This window comes from Olea europaea, chromosome 11 (assembly GCF_002742605.1).
Source record: "Olea europaea var. sylvestris chromosome 11, O_europaea_v1, whole genome shotgun sequence".
NCBI lineage: Eukaryota > Viridiplantae > Streptophyta > Magnoliopsida > Lamiales > Oleaceae > Olea > Olea europaea.
Window position 1 is genome coordinate 14197027 of NC_036247.1, and position 23350 is coordinate 14220376.

A 23350-nucleotide genomic window follows, 5' to 3' on the forward strand; every position below is an offset into this window, starting at 1 on the left:
TAGTCTCCTTAAAACAGATTCGTTCCCTCACCGTAAGTGCTTGAGATTTAATCCGAGTGTCTGTTTCCCAGGATACAACGGTGACAGTAGAATTCGAGCACTGCAGAAACTATTCTGGCAAACTGAGTTTGTATCGATCAATATCACCACCAAGACGACGCTGAAAATGCAACAAATTATGTATGCAGACAACATTAATTTGACTGATTTCGTGTGTATACAGTATTCTCGTGGTTAGAATTGCTGGAAAATGAGACATATATATAAGATTAAATCTGCATATTAACTCCATAGCAATAAACACTAGTGTTGTTTCAATTTCTGGGAGTTTTGGCAATTTTTCGAAAACTCAAATGTCAGTTGAAGAAAGCAAAAAAATTGCAAAACGTGGACACTCCAAACGGGCCAATTTTTGCTTCATTCGGTCCGACATTCGTATACGCAGGTCACGCCCGCAAGTTTAAGGTCCGAAGGCAATTTTGGTCCGTGATTTACACCCCCCTGTACGCGCACGTGGAGAGAGCCTTTATACTACACATGATTACACCATTCCAATGTGCACTCCTATATAAAGTTGTTAATACTTTCTTCATTTTTCTATGTGGGACTAGATTTATTTTTCACATAAACCACCTTCCAATGGTCATCTTTGAGCTCCAATTTCTCATTTATCCATTCATCAATTTTGGTAAATAAATATATGATTTCGATGCTTTCACAGAGGAGAATAAAGATCAACTTCGATCTTCCAAATTTGACTAAAGGGTCCCACACAAACTTTATGCCAAAATTATCCACTAGCCAATTTTTTCCAACAATCCCCCACATGAATGAAAATTGGGAGAGACATGAGATCGTGAGATCGAGACTAGGTGATAAAGTTCAACGGTTGAAGCCTGCATAGGATAGGTAGGTATTACCCTTTGAACATTCCCTTGTGAATTTATATTTACTTTATTCACTGACCAGTAGACATGTTGTCCTTGAACTGTTCTGTCATTTATGTAAACGATGATATACTCCACACAGGATTCTTCCTAACACAATTCAGTTCTAGCCATGATCATATGCCTGGTTTTGTGAGAATTCTTAAGAATTGAGCCCCACACAATTCTCTGCCCCATTTTTCTCTCACATAGGTGATTTCTTATTACAAGTAACCCATATTACTTTGCACGATTTTCGACGCATAAGAATCATTAAAAGCCTATTACTTATCCTTCATCGTTATAGGCATCACTGTTATATAATAGGAATGAATGGAAGGAAACACCCCCACAGTGATTTTATTAAGTTTTTACAATTAAGTTGCCCTTTGAACCTAGATCTTGGGATCTACAGTCAGCTAGGTTGGGTTTCCTTGGTAATGACTTATTCGTTCAAGGCTTAAGTCTCATTCCTTTCGATAATTTCCCAACTAACTCTCTATTTAACCCTTTGGTTAGCGGATCCACAATGTTATCTTTTGACCTTACGTAGTCAATAGTGATAACTCTAGTTAAGAGTATTTGTCTTATGGTATTATGTCTATGACATATATATCTAGACCTACTATTGTACATGTTACTCTGTGCCCTTCCTATTGTTGATTGACTGTCACAATATATGCAAATTGCTGGCACATGTTTTGACCATCTTGGAATATCCTTTAAGAAGTTGTGCAACCATTTGGCCCCTTCACCACATTTATCTAGAGTTATAAACTCATATTTCATTGTAGATCTGGCTATAACTATTTGTTTAGAAGATTTCCACGATATGGCAGCACCTCCCAATGTGAACACAAATCCACTGGTGGACTTTGAGTCTTTTATATTAGATGTCCAATTAGCATCACTGTATCCTTCAATGACCGCTGGATATCTGGTATAATGTAGTCCATAGTCACGAGTACATCTTAAATACCTTAGTAATCTTACTATTCCTTTCCAATGATCAGCTCTTGGATTACTCGTATATTTACTCAGTTTACTGACTGTGTAGGTTATGTCTGATCTTGTACAACTTATCAAGTACATTAGACTTCCAATAATTCTAGAGTATTCTACTTGGGAGATACTTTCACCTTTGTTTTTAAATAGATGTTGAGTTGTTTCTATCGGTGTTCTAGCCAAGCTAGTATCATCCTTATTGAACTATTCCAAAATTTTGTCTATATAATGTGACTGGCTTAGAACCAGCCCATTTGATGTTCTTGATATTTTGACTCCAAGTATAACATCAGCTAAGTTCATATATTTCATGTTAAATCTCGAATTCAACCCATTTTTAGTGGATTCTATCATCTTATTGTCACTGTCAACAATAAGCATGTCGTTAACATAAAAACATAAAATGATATAATCATCTTTAGTGTCTTTGAAGTAAACACATTTGTCACACTCATTGATTTTAAATCCGCTCTCTATCTTGACATTATCAATTTTTTCATGCCATTGTTTGGGTGCTTGTTTCAAGTCATATAGGGACTTCACCAACTTACGAACTTTCTTTTCCTGCCATGGCGACGAAAGACCATCAGGTTGTTCCATAAAGATTTCTTCTTCTAAATCTCCATTTAAAAATACAGTTTTAACATCCATTTGATGTACTTCAAGATTTCGCAAAGCGGCAATCACAAGTATCAACCTAATAGATGGTATTCTCGTCACTGGAGAATACATATCAAAGTAATCAATGCCTTCCCTTTGTTTTTAACATTTTATTACTAATCCGGCCTTATACTTTTCGATAATTTCACCTGCTCTCATTTTCCTTTTGAAAATCCATTTATTGCCCAGTGGTTTGCTTTCTGGAGGAAGATCCACTAACTCCTATGTATGATTTTGCAATATGGAATCTATCTTACTTTTAATGGCCTCCTTCCATTGAGGTCCTTCCGAGGAATTCATAGCCTTTTGATAACTTTGAGGTTCACTTTCTAGCATATAGGTCAGAAAATCAAGACTATACGATTTTTCTGTCCTTTCCTGTTTGCTATGTCTAACCTCGGTCTCCTCTTCTAATTCTTTGTCATGACTATTTTTAGTCATAATCTCATATGTTCATTTGGAGGAACTTACTTCCTCTTTGGACTTGTACGGAATACATGTTCAAAGAATGAAGCATTTCTTGGTTCCAATATCATTTTTTTGTGTATGTCTGGGATTTTAGAATCATACACAAAAAATCGATAAGCATTACTATTGTGTGCATAGCCAATGAAAATGCAATCTACTGTTTTTGGCCCTATCCTTACTTTCTTTAGTGTTGGAACGACCACTTTAGCAAGACACCCCCACACTCATAAGTATTTATAGGAAGACTTTCTTTCTTTCCATAACTCATAAGGGGTCTTTTCTATTTTCTGTCAGAGTACCTTATTGAAAAAGTAATTTGCTGATAACACAGCTTTCCCCCCACATGTTTTGAGATAACCTAGCACTTACTAGCATTGCATTCATCATTTATTTTAAAGTACGATTTTTCCGTTCAGCAACACCGTTTTATTGCGGTGAATAAGGTGCGGTGGTTTCATGTATGATTCCGTGTTGTGCATAGAATTCAGCAAACAGTGCTTCATACTCGCTACTTCGATCGCTTCTTAATACTTTAATTTTATTATTAAGTTGAGTTTCAATTTCATTCTTATAGAGAACAAATTTCTCTATAACTTCATCTTTACTTTTTACACATAACAATATTTGGTGCTATCGTCGACAAAGGTAATGAAATACTTGTTGCCACCTCTTGTTTGTACGAGTTTTAAATTACATACGTCGTTGTGAATTAAATCAAGTGGTTCTGTATTCCGTTCAATTGATTTAAACAACGACCTTGTCAGTTTTGTCTCAACACAAGTTTCACAATAATGTTTGAAATCAATATGGAACTCGGGTATGTAATTCAAGTTAACTAGTCTACGTAAAGTATTATAATTAACATGTCCTAGTCTACCATACCACAAATTGGAAGACTCATGTAAATAAGCAGAAGAGTTTGCTTTATTCATTTTTGGTTTAACAACCATTACATTCAATTTACACATACCGTCGAAAACATATCCCTTTCCGACACATATTTCAATTTTTGACAAAATAACTTTGTCTGACTCAAATACAATGCGAAAGCCATGCTTATTCAAAAGCGACCCAGACACTAGGTTCTTGCGAATTTTCGACACATATAGTACATTGTTGAGAGTTAGTTCTTTTCCTGAGGTCATTTTCAGAACCACCTTTCCTTGTCCCTTAATTTCAGAAGTTGTTGAATTTTCCATGACAACTTCTTCCCATTCTCAATTGCCTCAAACGCAGCAAACAACTCCTTACCAGAGCACACATGCCTCGTGGCACCGGTGTCAATCTACTACTCCTTAGGGTTTGAACCCACCATGTTCACTTTAGAAATGACAGCTAAGAGATTCAGCTCTGACACATCTTGTGCCATGTAGTCAACCACATTTGCTTATTTGTTCTTTTTTGGCAATCTGCACTCCGAAAACTTGTGGCCCACTTCATCACAATTGAAGCATTTTCCTGGAAATTTGTTTTTAGAAACTTCACCTTTCGGTCATCGTTTGGTCTTTTTGCCACCGAATGGCCCAGACTTGTTTTTGAAGTTCCTACTACTTTGACCAAACTCGACAACATTGGCTTTAGCCATATCGGGATTGAACCATTTCTTTTCAGAACTCTTGTTGTCTTCTTCAATTCGAAGTCTAACAATTAGTTCTTCGACGTTTATTTCCTTTTGTTTGTGCTTCAAATAATTCTTGAAATCTTTCCATGCGGGGGGTAATTTTTCAATAATTGTGGCCACTTGAAAAGTCTCACTCAAAATCACCCCTTCAGCATGAATTTCGTGAAGAATCACTTGAAATTCTTGCACTTGTGGAGTCCACCATTTTATAGTCTAGGAATCTGCCGACAATGAACTTTTTAGCTCCGGCATCCTCAGTTTTATATTTTCGGTCCAAAGACTCCCACAACTCTTTAACAGTTTTCATAGTACTATACACATTGTATAGCGTGTCTGCTAAGTTGTTCATAATATAGTTTCGAAACAAAAAATTCGAATGGTTCCAAGCATCAAATACACTGATTGCTTGAACATCTCCATCACCTTCACTGAGTTTTGGACCAGTCTCAGTCAAAAATCTCGTAAGATTCAAAGTGGTCAGATAAAATAACATTTTTTGCTGCCACCTTTTGAAATTCAAGCCATTGAATTTCTCCAATTTTTCTTCATGATTAACCGGAACATTAACGGCATTGCCAGTTGTTGGAGCTAGAGTTTAACTCATAACATGACTTGACAATTTAGCCACAACAGAGCTTGGCCTTTGAGCCACAGCTGAGCTCGTAGCCTGATTTTCAGTAGGCACAGTTTGGGTCACATCCATATAGGTCGATTCGGTTGTCATTTTTGAAAGTAAAAAAAATTAGTTTCTAAAATTAATAGTATAAGAAACCAATTTTTTCTTTTAGGAATCTGTTTTAAGTTTGTTGGAATATAGTGGTGTTAATGAAACCGGGTAATCACATACTGTATATGTAGTTTAGATATCGATTTTGAGCATACCGTATATGCAATATACCGTATATGCAGGTAGCTTACCGTATTTGCATACAGCTTACCGTATATGCTGCCTACTATATATGCTTCCTACCGTATTTGTATATATTTTCTTTACCATTTTTTATATATACCGTATTTTCACGTACCATATTTTCACTTACACATAAAAATACCTATTGCATATATCGAATTGCATTTACCAACTGTTAGCAAGAAAATTCAGATATATTTTTTTTTGCTTTTTCTATTTTTATTTCTAACATAAATATAAAACAAGTAAACTATAAAATATATAAATAAATAAATAACCGCTAGAATAAATTGCAAATATGTAAATTGCAAAAAAATAAATAAAATTTTAATCCGAGGCCTGTGCGAGCATAGTTTTCTTAAAACAGATTCGCTCCCTCACTGTAAGTGCTTGAGATTTAATCCGAACGTCTGTTTTCAAGGATACAACGGTGACACTAGAATCCGAGCACTGCAAAAACTACTCCGACGAACTGAGTTTGTATCGAACAATATCACCACCAAGACGACAATGAAAATGCAACAGATTATGTATGCAGACAACACTAATTTGACAGATTTAGTGTGTATCCAGTATTCTCGTGATTATAATTGCTGGAAAATGAGACTTATATATATATATATAAGATTAAATATGCCTATTAACTCCATAGCAATAAACATTAGTGTTGCTTTAATTTCTGGGAGTTTTGGAAGTTTTTTGAAAATTCAAAGGTCAGTTGAAGAAAGCAAAAAAATTGCAAAACTTGGACACTCCAAACAGGCCAATTTTTGCTTCGTTCGATCCGACATTCGTGTACGCAGGTCGTGCCCGTACACAAGTTTAAGGTTCGAAGTCAATTTCGGTCCATAATTTGCACTCCCTTACGCGTGCATGTGGAGAGAGCCTCTATTCTACACATGATTACACCATTCCAATCTACACTCCTATGTAAAGTGGTTAATACTTTCTTCATTTTCCTATATAGGACTAGATTTATTTCTCACATAAACTATCTTCCAATGGTCATCTTTGAGCTCTAATTTCTCATTCATCCATTCATCAATTTTGAGAAATAAATATATGGTTTCGATGCTCTCACGAAGAAGAACAATGATCAACTTTGGTCTTCCAAATTTGCCCAACGGGTCCCACACAAATTTTATGCCAAAATCACCCACTAGCCCATTTTTTCCAACAAGGTGTAATTTCCTTTTTGAAGATCCCTTACGAGATAGCCCACTCTCGTGTTCAAGTAATGATTTGCTTTATAATTGGAATATCTGTTACAAGTTCATTTATTCTGGAAAGGTATAATTCCTTGCAAAGAAATCAATAACGTTGTTCGAATCAAAACCATTAACTAAACCAGGATCAATTGCTGGAGCTGGATTTATTTGCCCAGATCCATAGTCAAAAGTAGGGCTGTCAATGGATCCGAATCTGATCCGAATTCGATGAAATTAACAGAAGATGGATTTAAGGTTTCAATCCGATAATCCGATTAAGATCCGAATTCGATAATCCGTTAACTAAATGGCGCAAATATGGATATATGTCGATCCGATCCGATAACAATTCAATCTGATTTATTATAATAATATTATATATTTTATATATTCTATCATAATTTATTAAACATAATTTTTTCCATTTTGAAACTTATATTATGCTTTACGTATAATTTTCAAATAATAAAGAATATTAGATAATAGTATAATATTTTTACTTGAAATATTCAAAGATGTTTAATTTTTTATTGATTAAAATAAGATAAAAATAACTATAGTAATTTGTTTTATAACATCAAAAACCAATAATTAATATGTCCAAAAATAATTTAGTTTGTTAAAACTGATATTGTTTTTTATTTTAATTTTGTTAAGGCTATGATTTTTAGTGAAAATAATAAAATAAACTAGTAAACACTTAGAATTGACAATTGAGTAGTATCCCACATTGAAAGACCACTCAAACATTAGAAGAGAAGTAACCTTTAAAAATATAGTATCCCACATAGGAAATATTAAAATATTCCAAGAGAAATCTTCTTTACAAAGAACTAAAGGAGCATCACTTGGATAAAAAATTGATTTGGGCCTTCTAATATATTAGGTGAGCCCATCAAGATAGTTAAAATATTTTATTTTTTTGAAAAAATTGGTGGAAAAAAATCGGATCGGATATCCGATAACATAACAAATCGGATATGGATTTAACAATCAAATATCCGTTGGATTATCGAATTGAATTGGATCGAATAATTTTTCTTAACGGATCGGATCGAATTTGGACAGATCCGCTCCATATCCGATCCATTGACAGCCCTAGAGGTGAGGCTTGAGTGTCATTTGGACGTCTTGTGATGAAGCTTTCAGTGTTATCAAGAATTGTTACTCTTCATAAAAGTCATGCATAAGGTGAGGCTTGAGTGTCATTTGGATGTCTTGTGATGAAGCTTTGAGTGTTATCAAGAATTCTTACACTTCATAAAAATCATGCATACGTTAAAAAGAATTAGGAGAAGCATTGTTTTAACCAGTTATTGGCTTCTAATCATTGAAAGTACGTAGAAGATTCAGAACAAGTAGATAATTAGTAGTATTAGTGAGTGTGTAAAGTCCTATTAAAGAACCAAAGGACACGTCTTACTTCATACATTATTAAGAAGAAAATGTAAAAAGTTTAAGCAGGGATGATGACAGTTATATACCATGAGTATGCATGTACCGAGAGTGATTCCAGAATTTTCGGATAAAATAAATAAAATACCTAACAATTTTTAAGGTAACTTCGGGAGCTGCACCCATGCTTCCTGCTATCAAACTACAAAAGGTCTCCATCTTTAGAGGATTTATACTGAAGCCCTAAACATATGGACCTGTAAATCAGTCCCAGAAATCTTTGTTTTTTATTAGGTGAGCAAAGTAGGTAATTATGGATAAATTACTTTTACGACTTTTGAATTTCCTTGGTAGATATTAGTCTGAATTTCACGGTCCATGGTGCTTGCTGCAACAGTAAGGATCCTAGGAGAACAGCTGTTCCCGACCAAATGTAGAAACCACAATTCCCTTTTGAAATGGGTGGAAACTTCCAATTGAAATTGCATCCTCAAAGTAGATAGGTTGGGGCGGATCCGGTCCAAGAGACATGGATATAATATCGACGGAGATTGAACCAGAAAGCATTGTAAATTGTGAGTCGAGCTCTTACTACACCTCCACTTGCCGTGCCTCTCCCTACTCCAAATAAGCTAACATTGTCGACCGGTGAGCCAGCAATAGTGGCGGCAGTATGGGTTCCGTGCCCATCACGATCTCGTGCAGATCGGAAAAATGTATAACCGAATGATTCTAGAGGACCATTTTCTGCTTCGAATCCGGCTGTATAAAATCTGGCTCCCACAATTTTTCTGTAAATGGATTCAAGACGGTAGCATATCAGCTTTTCTGAAGTATGCTTATCATTTACCACGTGGTTATGCAGTCATGTCCACCAGTTGCAGTTGGACATTGTAAAATTCTCTCCAGTTGAGCATTCCCCCTTGAATTTTGCGGCACAGCTCCTAATCTGTATCCGTTGAAGCTCTTCGATTCAGGCCAAATTCCTAGAGGTAAGATAATTTGTATTGTGATTTTATAGTGGTTGATGCAGAGCATTAGACGGTGCAAACAATATTAAGTATCGAACTTCTACTAGACACCAACAATTATTTCGGATGTTGTGTGCATTGACAGTCGATTATTTTGTTGCAAGCTGTTTAAGCCCAGAAATTCCCATGAGAGTGTGTGTCGTGTGGATCTTGTTTGTCTTGCTTCGAGACACGGACAGAACTGAATCGTGCTTTGCAACCATAGAAACAATCAAAACTAGAGTAGACTACTAGTTTTTTACCAGTTAAGTTTAATTTTGGCATATTTTATATCTTTATTAGTAGCTCAACCACACGCAGCTCCTCCCGTGCACGGGTTTATTGCACATATGCTGGCATCTGTTGTTAGACCATCAAGTTATCAGAGGGTACCTGCAAGTTTTGCAGCTTGATCTGGTGTTAGCATAGCAGAGAAGCTTCTGAAAGTTTTTGTATAATGGTGAAGTGCTGCTTTTTGTGCTCCTTCATGGCTGAACAAATTTGAAGGCATTTTAGATACACGTTTGGGACATAGTGATCAAATAGGATTGGACAGTATAACAAACAAAAACCTCTTTTTGTTATCAATAATGTGCAGTGCACAACTTACCAAACTCACTATAAATAACAACATACAAGAATATGATTGCTGAAACTTGCATTATTACCTTCCAATTACTCAAACCAGATTTAGCCTTAATGGTCGATTCTGAGTTGGGGTGTTGGGAGTTAAGCCCCATGTAGACTATGTAATGCTGCAAGATTGTGAAAAATCGAGATTATTCTCTTTACTCATAAGCATGCATAAGAGATTTTACTAAATTTTGAAGGATAATTTTTCTATTCTCGTATCAATGCATGTTTAATATAGTACTAGACATGATTGAACAGTATAATGAACTTCTTTCTCCTTTTTAGTGCTTTCTAACGCTATATGATCCCATACCAATTATGAGATCAATCAATAGGTATCAAATTATAGTATGCGTACTGAATTTCTACTCGACTTAAGTATAAGATAAGATTTATGTAGTGATCAAATCATGGTGTGTGTATTGATGTTGTACTCGACTACAGATAAGATACTATACTCGAACTAAATGTTACAGAGAATCATGCATGCAGTACCTTTTTATTTATGATGATTCCATGTACTAAAGCAAATCCAAACAACAAAGTTAGAGAAAAAAGTATCACAAATTTCACGTGTCCTAGAATTCCAAGTATCAATGAAAAGGGGGAATATTGAAAGCTGCAAATGATTTGGGTTTTTATATAAAATAAAAATAAAAATTGAGTTTTAGTGTACTGAATATTGATAGATAAGCCGGATTACTACATAAGCATCAGTTTGTTGTATTCACTGTTGCTCGCTGGAATTTTTAAGCCGGCTTCTATTTGCACCTAATTATAGGTTATTTCTATTTGGATTATGGAATATTAGACATTCTCTGGTATATAATCGCTTTTAATGCAGTTATTTTATTAAATAAAATCATGTTAATGCATAACAAATATGCTTAAGATACGGTATTAAATAAGAATGGACAATACTACGAGCTCATAATTTTTATCTTGATCCAATGGTGGAATAGCTATCAAAATATCAAAAGTATTAACGAAGTTCTATAGCATTTTGACTACCTCTCTTGCATTACCATGTATAAGTAGTTTTGTTGTCGAATTAATGGTACTTATTGGATCAATACGAGTCAATAGTACATATATTTTCAAGTTAGGGTAATTAGCACAAAAGGTCCTCATCTTTTGTACCTATAATGCAAATCGTCCCTAACATTTCAAATTTGGCATTTGCAACCTTATTTCAACTTATTCTTGCGGAATTGCTCATTTTTGCCCATTCCGTTAATTTCTTCCGTTAACTATGGGTAATCAGCGCAAGAAGTCCTTATTGTTTGCCTTCATTGCACAAATCATCCCTATCATTTCAATTTTAACTTTTGCACCATCAAATTGACAATTCCTTAAGCAAAATGTCTTTATCGTCTATTTTTTTTTTCTATTAAAGCATTGTAAAATGACCAATCAACCCTCTTTAAATAAATAAATGGAAAAGAAAGAAAAAATGTTAAAAAATAATCACAGTCAAAATCTTAAATATTTTAAATAAACAAGTCCCATTTTAAAATAATTTATAACATATTGTGCGAAATTGGATGGGATAAGAAAAACCACTTTTTTCTCTATTTTTAATTCTTTTCTTACTTTTTTTTGTACTTTTAATTCTCTCTCTAATTATTTTGATGGTTGTGGTGTAAGGGTACTGAGGTTAATTGGGAGATGTTACAATGCAGAAAATAAATGGCAGAGTGCTTTTGCCCAAAGAAAGGTTGATCCAAGGACCCAAATGTTAAAATTGAAGTAATAGGGACGATTTGTGCAATGAAAGCAAATGATACGGACGTTTTGCACCAATAATCTATATTTGACAGAAGGAATAGACGAAATGGATGAAATGACCAACTCTGCAAGAAAATGTTAAAATAAGAGTGCAAACACCAAATTTGAAATGTTAAAGACGATTTGTACAGTGAGTACAAATTATGAGAACCTTTTGTGTTAATTATCCTTTCAAGTTATATATAAAATTCACATTCCAGATGAATTGACCGAAACGACCAAAAAAAGTTCAAATGATTTATCATAAATTCATCGAGAATGAATTCTTTATCTATTTATATCATTAAAATTCTTGAAGCTTCTAGTTGAACCTTTGAGTTAGGCCGAAGAACGCTAAAAGGAAAGTCCAATTCTTTTGTGCCCCATTTACTGTTATTGCATAAAAGGATGGCTAAAACCTGACAAAAATAAGACCAATTGTTCTAACAGACAAAAAATAGTGCCAAACTGTAGAAATTGATACAAATGGAATGGAATATACAACAAATCTTAGTTAAAAAAAGAAAAAAGAAGTTATTGCTCGACCATAATAAGTCATCATTTGACCATCAAGAAAAATCACGCGATTATGTCTCATCAAACCACAAAAAAACTTTTATCAATGCATTCAAAAGAAGTGCTACATTCAAAAGTTTTCAAAGAAGTGCTATATCACATCAGCAGGCCCTTTCTTTTGCAAGACTTAAAAAGACAATCTTCATGCGTGATGGAGGAAAGAAACAGTGGTAAGACATAGCACTCTCATTGGATCCCCCTCCTAATGAGTAGGGCCAAGCCATGAAGGAAAGGGCAAAAGGAGGTTGCTTGCTCTGTATAAGACATCTCATTCGGAGAGGGGATCACATGCCCATTGTCGCAGCTAGTTCTAATCTGATAGACAGACCCTGAATTCGATTGGTTTCGAGCAGTAGATGATAAAAATGAAAACATTGGGCACTGTTTCCAGCCAACGAGCTACTAGATGCTATTTCAACAATGAAACTGACTTTGGATCCACCTAGGTGAGCTCATCTTCGTTCTTTTGGATGGCCTCACGTCGAGGGGAATACAATTGACTTCAACTACTTAACTTAAAGCGAGAGTGCATCCAAAAAAAATTTCTCAAGGCAAGTAGCTAATAACACATAGTAATAGGCACCAAGGCTAGTTTTATGCTTAACACATTCATACCTAAAGTATGTGTCATAGGCCAGCCACACGAGTAGATCTGGCAGGGTATGGTTTTTCTAATGCTAATGCCTTCTTCCTTCATTTATTTTCTTTCTTATACTTGCGAAAGCATTTCAGTGATTGCAAAGTACCCAATCAGGCCCTATCTCCTATGCTACCATCTGTCTTCAATTGTCAAATCGATGGTTAGAGGGAGAGCTAGATTCACCTCAATTATTTGTCTTTTTCCTTCAGTCTTGTGTTGAGACGACTTGGAATTATTATGTCACGATACGTTGAGTCGAGGAATGATCTAATCAACCCCTCGAAGCCTGGTAAGCTCAATAGTTGACACATTCATAGTTAAGAAATAACATTCACCCGATTTTCACTCAGGCCCAAAACAGGCTTGATCCTAGGAAAGCCGTCCTTAAAGCGTCAAGAAGGCTCTTTCTTTTGAACCATGAATTCCGGAGGCCTTATTGGTTCCCGGGGTATTCCCCTATCTGATAGATATTGGTCTTCTCCTCCTTAGTCAAATAGAAAACATGTGAAGGGCTATCAAATGCTTTACTGTGAAACCCATCAGGGTTAAAAAAGAGTATACTTTAAGCCCGTGTCTAACCACAACTCCATGGCAAATGTATTTCAATGGCTGATCTTCGCTACAACTAATAAGGGCGGAGAGATGTTAACCTTTTACCATATCAATGACAAACAAGCAGGGGGACAATTTGAAGCAGCAGCCTGCCTAAGCCCTTGGGTTTGCCTCCTTTGAAGAAGCCCTTCAGCTCCCCATTTATGGAAATTGAGAAAAAAAGAGCGGTGACACATGTCCTGATCCATTATATGACATTTGAAGAATGAGACCAATGAGAAGCCAGGTCAATCTACAATGAGACGAGTCACAATACACTCCCCTCTGACTGAGCTACGAAGTCTTTCATTGATTCTAGCTTCTTTATGATTTTGTGTCACTATGAACACACGGAATATGGATATGAATCGCTTGGTGAGTAATCAGCTATTAGTGCTGGTGGGTGGGCATTTACGGATGGGTCTTCAAGCATTATCTATCCCTTGCTCCCAGCATAGTACTGATGAGACATCGAACAGAAAGTGGGTCCTGTATGCTTTCTCCCTCATAGAGGAAATAAGGAAGGTGGTGTACTCTATTTCTCCATTGGAAAAGAACTTGTGCAGTTGGTAACCCTAGAAAGTGAACAAATCAAAGGTTTCAGAGGTTACGATGGAATAAATCTTTGATATAATCCAACTGCAACCAGAATTGCACATTCGTAAAATATTAACATCATTTTCGGGCAATATTCTTGACGTTTGTACACAAATTAGTATAGACACATATGGGGGAAAATGGCAGTCGTGTCGTCACCTTCCTGCCTGAAGAGGCTTATGTTTGAAATGGTAAAAATACATAAAAATACAAATGCCAGAAATTGTATTAGTAGTAGCAGTCTATGCACCTCGAGACTATCTCAACCTTCCTCGCCGAACTCCTTTGTGAATCGCTCATGAACATTGAGGTCAGATTTGCTCACTGTAGGCCTCTGTCTTGTGAGCACCTTATCGAAGTCCATTTTAAATATGGGAGGTGGAATGATCTGCAGAAGGCATTAATCAATAGTCAGTAAGATGTACCCAAACACTCAATAGAAATAGTTTCAGTTGGGCTAAGATAATGACAGGTAGCTCATTCTCTCATACTTGCAGGTAAAAATGGGTCAGGAATGCTAAAGCCCAGCACGTCATGCCAAGACATGCCCGCCTTTTGAGCTGGGCCATTGGCATAAGCCTGTCCTGCTGTCTTTTTTAAAGAAACGTGGGCGAGGTGGAGTGGGGGGTCAAATTCCAAAAAAGGGAAGAGACAAAACTTTAAATTTCCTAGATTCAGGTCCTACACCAGCTGGCATTGCCCAGTTTACATCCCTAAAGATGGGCTAAAATTCGTTTTCTATTGTAAACCAAGAGAATTGTCAAGTTTCATTTTGTAAACCGTTAATTTCGTAGGACATTTTTTACTGAAGAAAAAGTAGCCATATAACATCACAAGTTATGGCTGTTCTAAGTTTTGTTCCAGCTTTCCCATTCAGATGAAAACAGGACACGTTGTTTCCAGTATACAGAGTCTGGACATAACAAACGTAGCAATGCATCTCACAATAATTCTTAAAGAAAAAGTATAACGGGCTCCAGGTTTAATCCATAAACAATAGTTAAATCATCAAATGTAATACCTGAGAAGCAAGTCCTTGATCAGCAAGCTCTTGCATTGATATCTGGACAGCACCTGATTGCTTTGGTCCACATGGCATCCACAAACCGTTGGAAGTCTTGATGAAAAACATCGCATCTTGAGTCTTCCGTACAGGCTCAAATAGAACATCCTTTACCTGTTAAATTCGTAAAAAGAACATTCAAAACAGCGACAAATAAGCTGAAAAAAATGTGGGCAAGCACCCAATATCCAAAGGAGTTCTATTTAAAACTAGTCACTCAATAAATCAGCCACATGCTTACACAAACAGAAATATCTGAACCAGAGAATCCTTCAGTTTTACGAGCCAGGTCTTCAAAGTCTCTTTCAGTCAAGTTGTTAGGGGTATCTCCTAAATGAACCTGCAATTTATACAAGACCGTGTTTTAATCTTCATTCAACTCTTTCTTTGTTCATTAGGCTGAAGACAAGTTCCGTACCTTGAAAATGTGTTGTCGTGCCTTCAGATCTGGGAGAGGGATGTAAATGCGTTTATCAAATCGTCGCCTGATAGCCTATAAGAAAGAAATTTATTCGTTAAACATTTATTGTGGTCCCACACTGTGCCTGAGTAGTATTATTAGCTGTTACCTGATCAAGAGCATAAGGAGTGTTCGTGGCAGCAAGTACAAGAACTTTATCATCATTGTGGCCGACCCCCTAAAATTTAGAGTAGATAAGAACCAGAATACCAGAGAAAAGGAATGTCAAAACATTTGAATGCCATTACAAGAGACGTCAACCACAATAAAAAAATCCAATTCATATTCCAATAAATTTGGTGTCGGCTACAAGAATCCTTTTCCATTGCATGGCATACATTACCTGCATCTGCACAAGCAGTTCCGTTTTGATTCGTCTAGAAGCTTCACTCTCATTTCCTTCTCCACGTTGGCCACAAAGGGAATCTATTTCATCAATGAATATAATGGAAGGAGAACTTTCACGAGCCATTTGGAAGAGATTTGAAACTAGCTTCTCACTTTCACCCATCCACTTTGAAACCAAGTCTGATGAAGAAACACTGCAAAAGAACAGCAGTTGGCACTTGTCAACTTAATGGCCTGAGTTCTCGATCATTGAAACATCTGAAATAGAAAATAGCATATGAAAGAACAAAAAGAGCATGATGAACTGCATCTTATTGTTGCGAGCACCTGACAACATATTTGCCAAGTAAACAGTGGCTATGCTTCGCAATAAAATAGAATCTTTGAATGAGAGCTCCAATTAGGCATTTTTCCTGACTGAACAATCTTACAGTCCCTCTGTTCATGCCCTTGAACTTGTTGAAAAGTAATAGCACCCCAGAAGAGGTTATAATTGAGAATGAGTACAATTAAGTTGCCCCCCCCCGGATCTCACTCCCAATGCCAGTTTCAGACATGTCATTCAATAAAATATGTACAATTAGGGTGCGTTCCATTGTAAACATGGAAAGAAAATAAACTCTAGGCAATTGAATGGTCTAGAACTTATTAGCATGGAAATAGTCAATTAAATATGTTTGATTGATTTAATTTTCAAATTAGAAAATATTATACTTGTTCATTTTTTATTGGTGGATTGATGATACACAGTGGATAGATGAGAGAGAGAGAGATTGAAATCCTGGAAAATAAAAGCTTACTCCCTATAAAGAGAATATTTTCCTTAATTTTAAAGAAAATATGATCACGTGACCAAAAATAGGAAAATGTTTTTCATGAAAAAAAGGTCAATCAAACAATACAAAAGTAGGAATTTGGGTGAAAAAACAATATTGACAATCAAACGCACCCGTACTGTTATCTTTTAGTTCCTGTCATGCATGATGTCAAATTTCATAATGGAAGTTTAGAAAACAGCAGAGGGCAATTAATTGAAGACTCAAGAAGCTATAGCACAAGCTAAACTTTGACCCTTCCTCACACCGAAGAGAGACAAGAAGCCAGTGCATCAGACAATAACAGACATCAGTTTGGCTTATACATAAGAAGTATTCTGTTCAAACTGCCATTACCCAAGTCTTTCTAAATAAACTCAGGTATTGGTTGAGTATCCATAAGACTCCATAGTGAAACTGTGCTCCATCATACCCATCATGACATGCATGAGGAAGGAATCTCAATCTAAGGCCTTCTACAATTATTGTCCATCAAAACTCTTTCACAAGTCAACATCTTTCAAAAACCCAGCCTACAAAAGCCCTTGTAAAACCACAAGAATAGCTGAAGAACTTAGCTCCACATTCATGTGTTACAGTCCTCAATACACCCCCCATAATCTACTCCAAAATTTTACATCAATCTGGTTGATGCACATGCAGGTGAGGGCTCAAGATTAATCGATTATTTTCTGCCCTCAGTCCCAAATTAACATTCCTTCTTGATACTGAATCTCTTTGGCAATCCTCCAACACAGTAACCATACAAACATCAAACATGACAAAATAATGGGAATGAAAAAATATTGAAGAAATGAAAGTTGATTGCCAGAACCATTCTTCAGGGCGGGGATTTATATTTGAAAGCAAAAACATAGCAGCGAGAGTCTATTACCATTTTCAACGAACCTAGATAGTTAGTATTATGCCCTCAACATGCACTTGACATTTAGAAATAAGCCAGCCATCACAAGACTTGCAGAATACAATCAATTTGCTCATTTCAGTTGGAAGCTCCTTGCTTAATAAAATCGACAAATAAAAGGGAGAACTTGTATATTGATATTGCATTAAACAATATATAATCGCATGTTCTTAAAATGCCAACAATATCAAAATAAATCATTTGAAAACAAAGTTAAGATGAAGCAGAGATGCAGCATATGGAGAATAATGCTCCCTTGATCATGAAAACATATTCAACAGATGGAAAGAAAATATTTTTTAAAACTCTTACGATTTTGTGACGACATGAACATGATAGATTCACATGAACTAGTTATACATACAAGATGCAAGGGCATCATCACATATTCAGTATTATACAGATAAAATAAGTGTGTATTTGAGGATAGACAAGTTACCTGAAAAAGGTTGAGTCTGCTTCTGTAGCAACAGCCTTAGCTAAATATGACTTCCCTGTTCCAGGTGGACCATACAAAAGGAAAGCCCTCCATGGGCGCCTCTTGCCTACAAGCACGTGAAATAAGAAATGAGGGTGAGGGTGAGGGTGAGGGTGAGGGGGTGGGGGGTTGGCTAGGGAAATCATCCACTCCACTAAACTATCTACATGATGTTAGGAGAAATTCACTGCAGGGTGCTTAAAAGGGCAGGTTTGCTCAAATTCTAGTTATAAAAATTTGATTGATGTAATTGGAAATTCAATTCCTTATTATTAAAGGTGTTTCAATCTTCATTGAGAAGCTAATTCTGAACCCAGTTTCTCCCAAAAAATTTCCTCCCACTCACCAAGTTTTTTCCCCTTCTTTTGAGTATTTTCTATTTTCTATACACCTACTAAAGCTTTTTTCAGAAACTTTACTCACACAATTGAAGACAGATATCCTATAAACACTAGAAGAACTAGTTTGACTACACAACCACAGTCAAACAAAGTTTCTTTATAAGGTTTTCCTGTCTAAATACACTCATTCATATGCACCACAAGCTGAGAAATCCACCTCAGTTCCCCAGGCTCAGACTAATCAGTTGTGCTTTGCTTTTAATCATCTAAATATAGGGAACCCTTTGGTTTCTCATCCAGAGAGAATTAGCCAGCCATGAAACATTATAGAACTTGATATGGCATTTTTCCAGTAGTGCTCAGAGAAGGGTATGGACCAGCAATCAAAGGTAAGATTTAAAAGTCTTATTGAACCACCAAGGTACTGTAGTGCTCAGAGAAGGGTATGGACCAGCAATAAAAGGTAAGATTTGAAAGTCTTATTGAACCACCAAGGTACTAACTTGAACAAATCAGTAAGCATCTACCAGTTTGGGCTTTAAGGGGCTGTGGGCAGAAGGAAGAGAACCTCTCCTGTCTGGTAAAAATCATCTACAGAAGGAGTTCGTGCTACCTAACTGCTCTCATAAATATCTTTTCCCCAAATCGCATCTCACCCATGGACACCATAACAGACTTAATGTCCTGGGTATATAGCAATCTAGCTGGATTTCACTAACAAATCATACAAGTGTGCCGCTTAAGCGAATATTGATATGGTAGCCAATGCACTTATCAGTAGAACTATAGGAAGCAGCCTCTGGCTGAGTCTTAAAGCTATAAATCATCTAGGACTAGCTAAAAGAAATGAGTGTTGATGCCTCATATCCTTCCACCTTAGCACGGCTCAATGGATCTCAACCGCAAGATGAAAATCTTGCTTGCGACTAAACTATTTAACAAATTCTCCTGTGCAGTCTGAAGCAGCAGGTGTGGCGATAGAAAGGAGAAGAGCATCAAATGTCTAAGAAATAGTAAGTGCCTATCGACACTCTGGTAATTCTTTTTATCACTCTCAATACTGTAGGTAGAAGACGCCATGTTATTTGTCAGTGTGAAAAGAAAGGAGCATATTCGGTCAAAAGTGGCTATCATCGGTGGTGGGGATGTGGAGACGGCAAAGGGACTAGCTCAGACGTCTTGCACTCATGGTGGAATGCATAGTGGGGGTTGAGGTAGCCACCTAAGATACTATTTTGGTTGGAGCTCTTTTGGAACTCATTACTCTCGCTCAAAAACCTGAAAACCTATTCAGGAGGAGAATTTGTGTAATCCTGAGGTGCAGTAGATGCCATCAGGTGGAGACAAATTTGCATTTTTTTCCAGTGTTCACACGGTAGAGAGGTGTGGAGTACAGGTGGGTTTTGGTCTCTTATCAAACCATGTGTAAGGGCCTCTCAGTTGATGATCCACTCGTAAAAATATTTCACCATGTACCCAAGAAAATCTGGAGCTTATTTGTAGTATCTGATGGATTATTTGGAATGAACAAAACCAAATTTTCCATGCTAAGAAAAAAGGCAAACCAAGAGGCTGAAACACAGTGGCCGAAATGCCATGTGCAGTATCTGGAGGATAAGGCGAATTTGGGTGCACAGCGTGTGGGACTAGCTTGGCAAAAAGCGGCAGTTGGCAGCCTCAAACTGAACATTGATAAGGCGCAGTCAGCTGATGGGCTTACTGTCAAGGGAGCTGTCATTCGGGGTGGGGATGGTGCGGTTATCGCAGCTAGTGCTAGGTGTCTCCATGGTGGCTTCAATCCGGAGAGGCTCAAGCACTTTGATTTAGGTTGCAATTTTCTCGAGATTGTGGACTCTCTATCAAGGAGGCCGAGATCGACTCTTTACAAGTAGTGCTGGTCTTAGTTCTCAGCAGTAACTGGAGATATTCTCCAGGACATTTTGTCTTTATTAGATTTGTCAGATGCAGGTTAATGCCGTCACATTCTCCATCCTCTCCCAGTCGGTAAAATTTCATTTCATTTTGTGGATGGAAAAAGAAGTAATGCAAGAATTTATAATCCAATTTGCAATACAAACAATAGATTGAGCCAAATTCCTCTTGCTAACACGGGATACCACAAAATAAAATAAACTTAAGTAAATTCTAGCTCTTAATTTCACCGTTAAATCCAGAGATATGACATTTATAACTAGTCTAATCACTATTCCTCCTCCTCCACTTCGCGCAATACTATTTGTTCAACTAATTTAAGTAGAATCCATATTACCACCAATCTCAACCATATAATCATTCCCAACAAGCTCATCCATATAATCAAACCTTTAATTGAATAACAACAATATAATTAAAAACTTCAATTACACACACACGCTACAGCACATGCACACAAATCATTAAGCAAATCCGTTGACCAAGAAAAGTGAAATACCAGTGAAAAACTGTGGGAACTTGACAGGCAAGATCACAGCCTCCTGGAGCGCCTGCTTTGCACTTTCCAATCCCGCAACATCGTTCCACTTAACATTAGGCTTCTCCCTGATAATAGCTGAATTCAACCCAGACCTCAACTTCTCCTTATCAGCATCCTCCCCATCGTTCCCATCCTTGGGTTTTGTCTTGGGCCGAGTAGCCACAGCCGCATCCCCAATAGACGCCGGCCCTGAGCCACCTTCATCCAACACGACCCGGATCTCCTCCGCCCGGCGCAAGTACTCCGTAAACTTCTGAGTGATCGCCTCCTTGATTTTTGGGTTCTTTTCGTACTTCAAATGGGTCTTAAAATACTCCAAAGCGTTCATATACAAAGGAAAGGCCTTGGCATAGTTCCCCGCATTGTCCTCCGCCACTGCCTGCCGCACATACTCAGTTGCTTGCTCCTTGAAATTACTATACATGTTAAATCATAAACAAAAAAAATATGCACACAATTTTATATATATATATATATATATATTTGTGTAAAAATTTCTCGTTTTTTAATTTCTTCAGATGTGGGTTTGATAGATCGAGAATTTGGGTTGTTTTTCAATAAGAAATTCCGGGTTTCGATATTCTTATTTTGGAATTATTAAGGGCTGAAGTTGAATTGATATATTGGGGATTATATGCGTAAATTAGACCCTAAAATTGCCAAGAGTAAAGCCCCTATTGGCCAAAGAAAAATTCTAGATGTACATAATTTTTGTCCTCACCTGTTATTCCATGTGAGAGGCATGAACATTTTGATGTACAAAAATTATATACATTTAGAAAAGTCCATGGCCAAAATACTCGTCGTCTACAATTACTTCCGCCTTAAAGTTCAATGGCTTCATGAAGATTGGCCCCGTTTCCCTAGCAAAACTTGGTAAAAATGATTTGACCTAAAAAATGGATAGTATTGTTTAAAGTTAAACGGTATAATTTTCTATCTCGATTTCGATAGGATTTTTCTTCTTTCAGAATTTTTAAAGCCAATTTTCTATTTGGGAGAAAGAGATTATTAATTCGATTGTTCATTTAGTAAGTGATATTTATTGACGCTAGATATTCTTTCAACTCCGAGGCCTTGAATCTTAGATATTCTTTCAATCTGGGGCCCTTTTTTTCGTGAGAGATGTTATCTAAGGGTCCGTTTGATTGTAAAAATAAAATTGAAAATAAATTTCAAGGAATTGAATTGCCTAGAAATTATTTTCCTAGGAATTGTAAATTAATTGTGTTTGATTGATATAATTTTTCATATGAAAAATGTTGAAATAAAAGTATCTTTTGGGGTTCGTTTAGTTTTGTTTTGCATAAAAATTGTCAATTAAAGAAATAAATTTTACTAATATTGAGAATGAAATTTATCTCCATTGCAAAAATAAAAAAATTTCAAAAAATTCATCTATCTTTTTGTGTTTGTTTGGCTTTGTTTTACATGAAAATTGTCAATTAAAGGAAAATATGTTTTTTGATTAATTTTTAAAATTTGTTTCCATTACCATAAAAAAAATCGAAAAAAATAAAATATAGCTATAGTGGCTGGAATTCGAATTCTCACCATGGTGAGAATTTGAATTCCATGAAAACATGGAAAATTGCTAGTTCCAGAGAAAAACAAGAAAGCAAATTCCTTGAAAAAAAATGGCATATCAAACACCCTGAAAGATGAAAAATGGAATTGATTTTCCATTTTCTAAGGAAAACTTGGTACAATCAAACAAGGCCTAACTGTCAATATTTTTACATTGAAACTCGTAACCTCTTTCTTTGTTGTACAATGATCTATTTATAAGTGATTTTAAGGAAATTTTAGTCAGTTTCATAAGTTCGCTTTCTTTATCATTATGTTGGAAGTCATGATTAAATGTTTGTGCTTTCGAGACCCTAGTCTTGAAATGCATTATTTGCACACAAATACATAGTGCGCAACATTGAGGTTACTTTGTTAGAATTCGCTTTGAGATTTTTATCCATAGACAAGGCTATTCGAGTTCTAAAAAATTGGAAAATATTGAAAATCTTGAAACATGTATGGATTGGAAGCCTAAAAATATTTACACGTAAGAAGAAGAAAAATAATTCGTTTTGTATAGAGCATGTTTAATGTAGATTTTTTTTAATAATAATATTATAGATTTTCTGAAAATTGATTTTTTTTTAATAATGTATGGATAAAAAATGGAATAAATTATGGGTTAACGTAAAAAATTATCTTATTAGGAAATGTGTGATTGAAAATAAATTTTAAAAAAAAAATGAGTTTTAAAGAGTTTTATACCAAACAGGGGGCATTGTCTTGTCTCTTATAATTTATCATCTTATTTTCCTTCGAATTTATCTACTAATACTATTTTGTTCTCTTTATAAAGATGAACGTGGTCACGGCTAGATCATTAGGAGCTAACAGACAAATCAATTATCTAGTGATGATTCATAGTTAGTTG

General features: G+C 36.0%; 1 protein-coding gene across 3 annotated transcripts; it reads right to left on the reverse strand.

The window, feature by feature from the left end:
• Positions 1-12102: 12102 nt before the first annotated feature.
• LOC111403510 (protein SUPPRESSOR OF K(+) TRANSPORT GROWTH DEFECT 1-like) lies at positions 12103-21519 on the reverse strand. 3 transcript variants are annotated; one of them, XM_023032049.1, is made up of 9 exons: positions 20869-21507; positions 18058-18163; positions 15874-16072; positions 15640-15708; positions 15489-15563; positions 15312-15410; positions 15029-15184; positions 14258-14395; positions 12103-13985 (listed from the first exon to the last, which is right to left on the reverse strand). In XM_023032049.1, the coding sequence occupies exons 1-8, from the start codon at positions 21332-21334 to the stop codon at positions 14270-14272; spliced, it is 1296 nt and encodes a 431-aa protein (XP_022887817.1). In that variant the 5' UTR covers positions 21335-21507; the 3' UTR covers positions 12103-13985; positions 14258-14269. The 3 variants fall into 3 exon arrangements, with proteins under 3 accessions (XP_022887817.1, XP_022887816.1, XP_022887818.1); XM_023032048.1 differs by lacking the exon at positions 12103-13985 and having other exon boundaries at positions 14042-14395; XM_023032050.1 differs by lacking the exons at positions 12103-13985; positions 14258-14395; positions 15029-15184; ... (1 more) ...; positions 15489-15563; positions 15640-15708 and having other exon boundaries at positions 16059-16136; positions 20869-21519.
• Positions 21520-23350: the final 1831 nt, after the last annotated feature.

Bases quoted from the DNA above. Each gene is read 5' to 3' on its own strand.
- LOC111403510 (XM_023032049.1), bottom strand. From the start codon at position 21,334: ATGTATAGTAATTTCAAGGAGCAAGCAACTGAGTATGTGCGGCAGGCA. The intron at 16,073-18,057 runs GTAACTTGTCTA...GTTCTTTTGCAG, and splicing joins GCAGACTCAACCTTTTTCAG to TGTTTCTTCATCAGACTTGG. The intron at 14,396-15,028 runs GTATTACATTTG...TGCCTTCTGCAG, and splicing joins ATCAAGGACTTGCTTCTCAG to ATCATTCCACCTCCCATATT.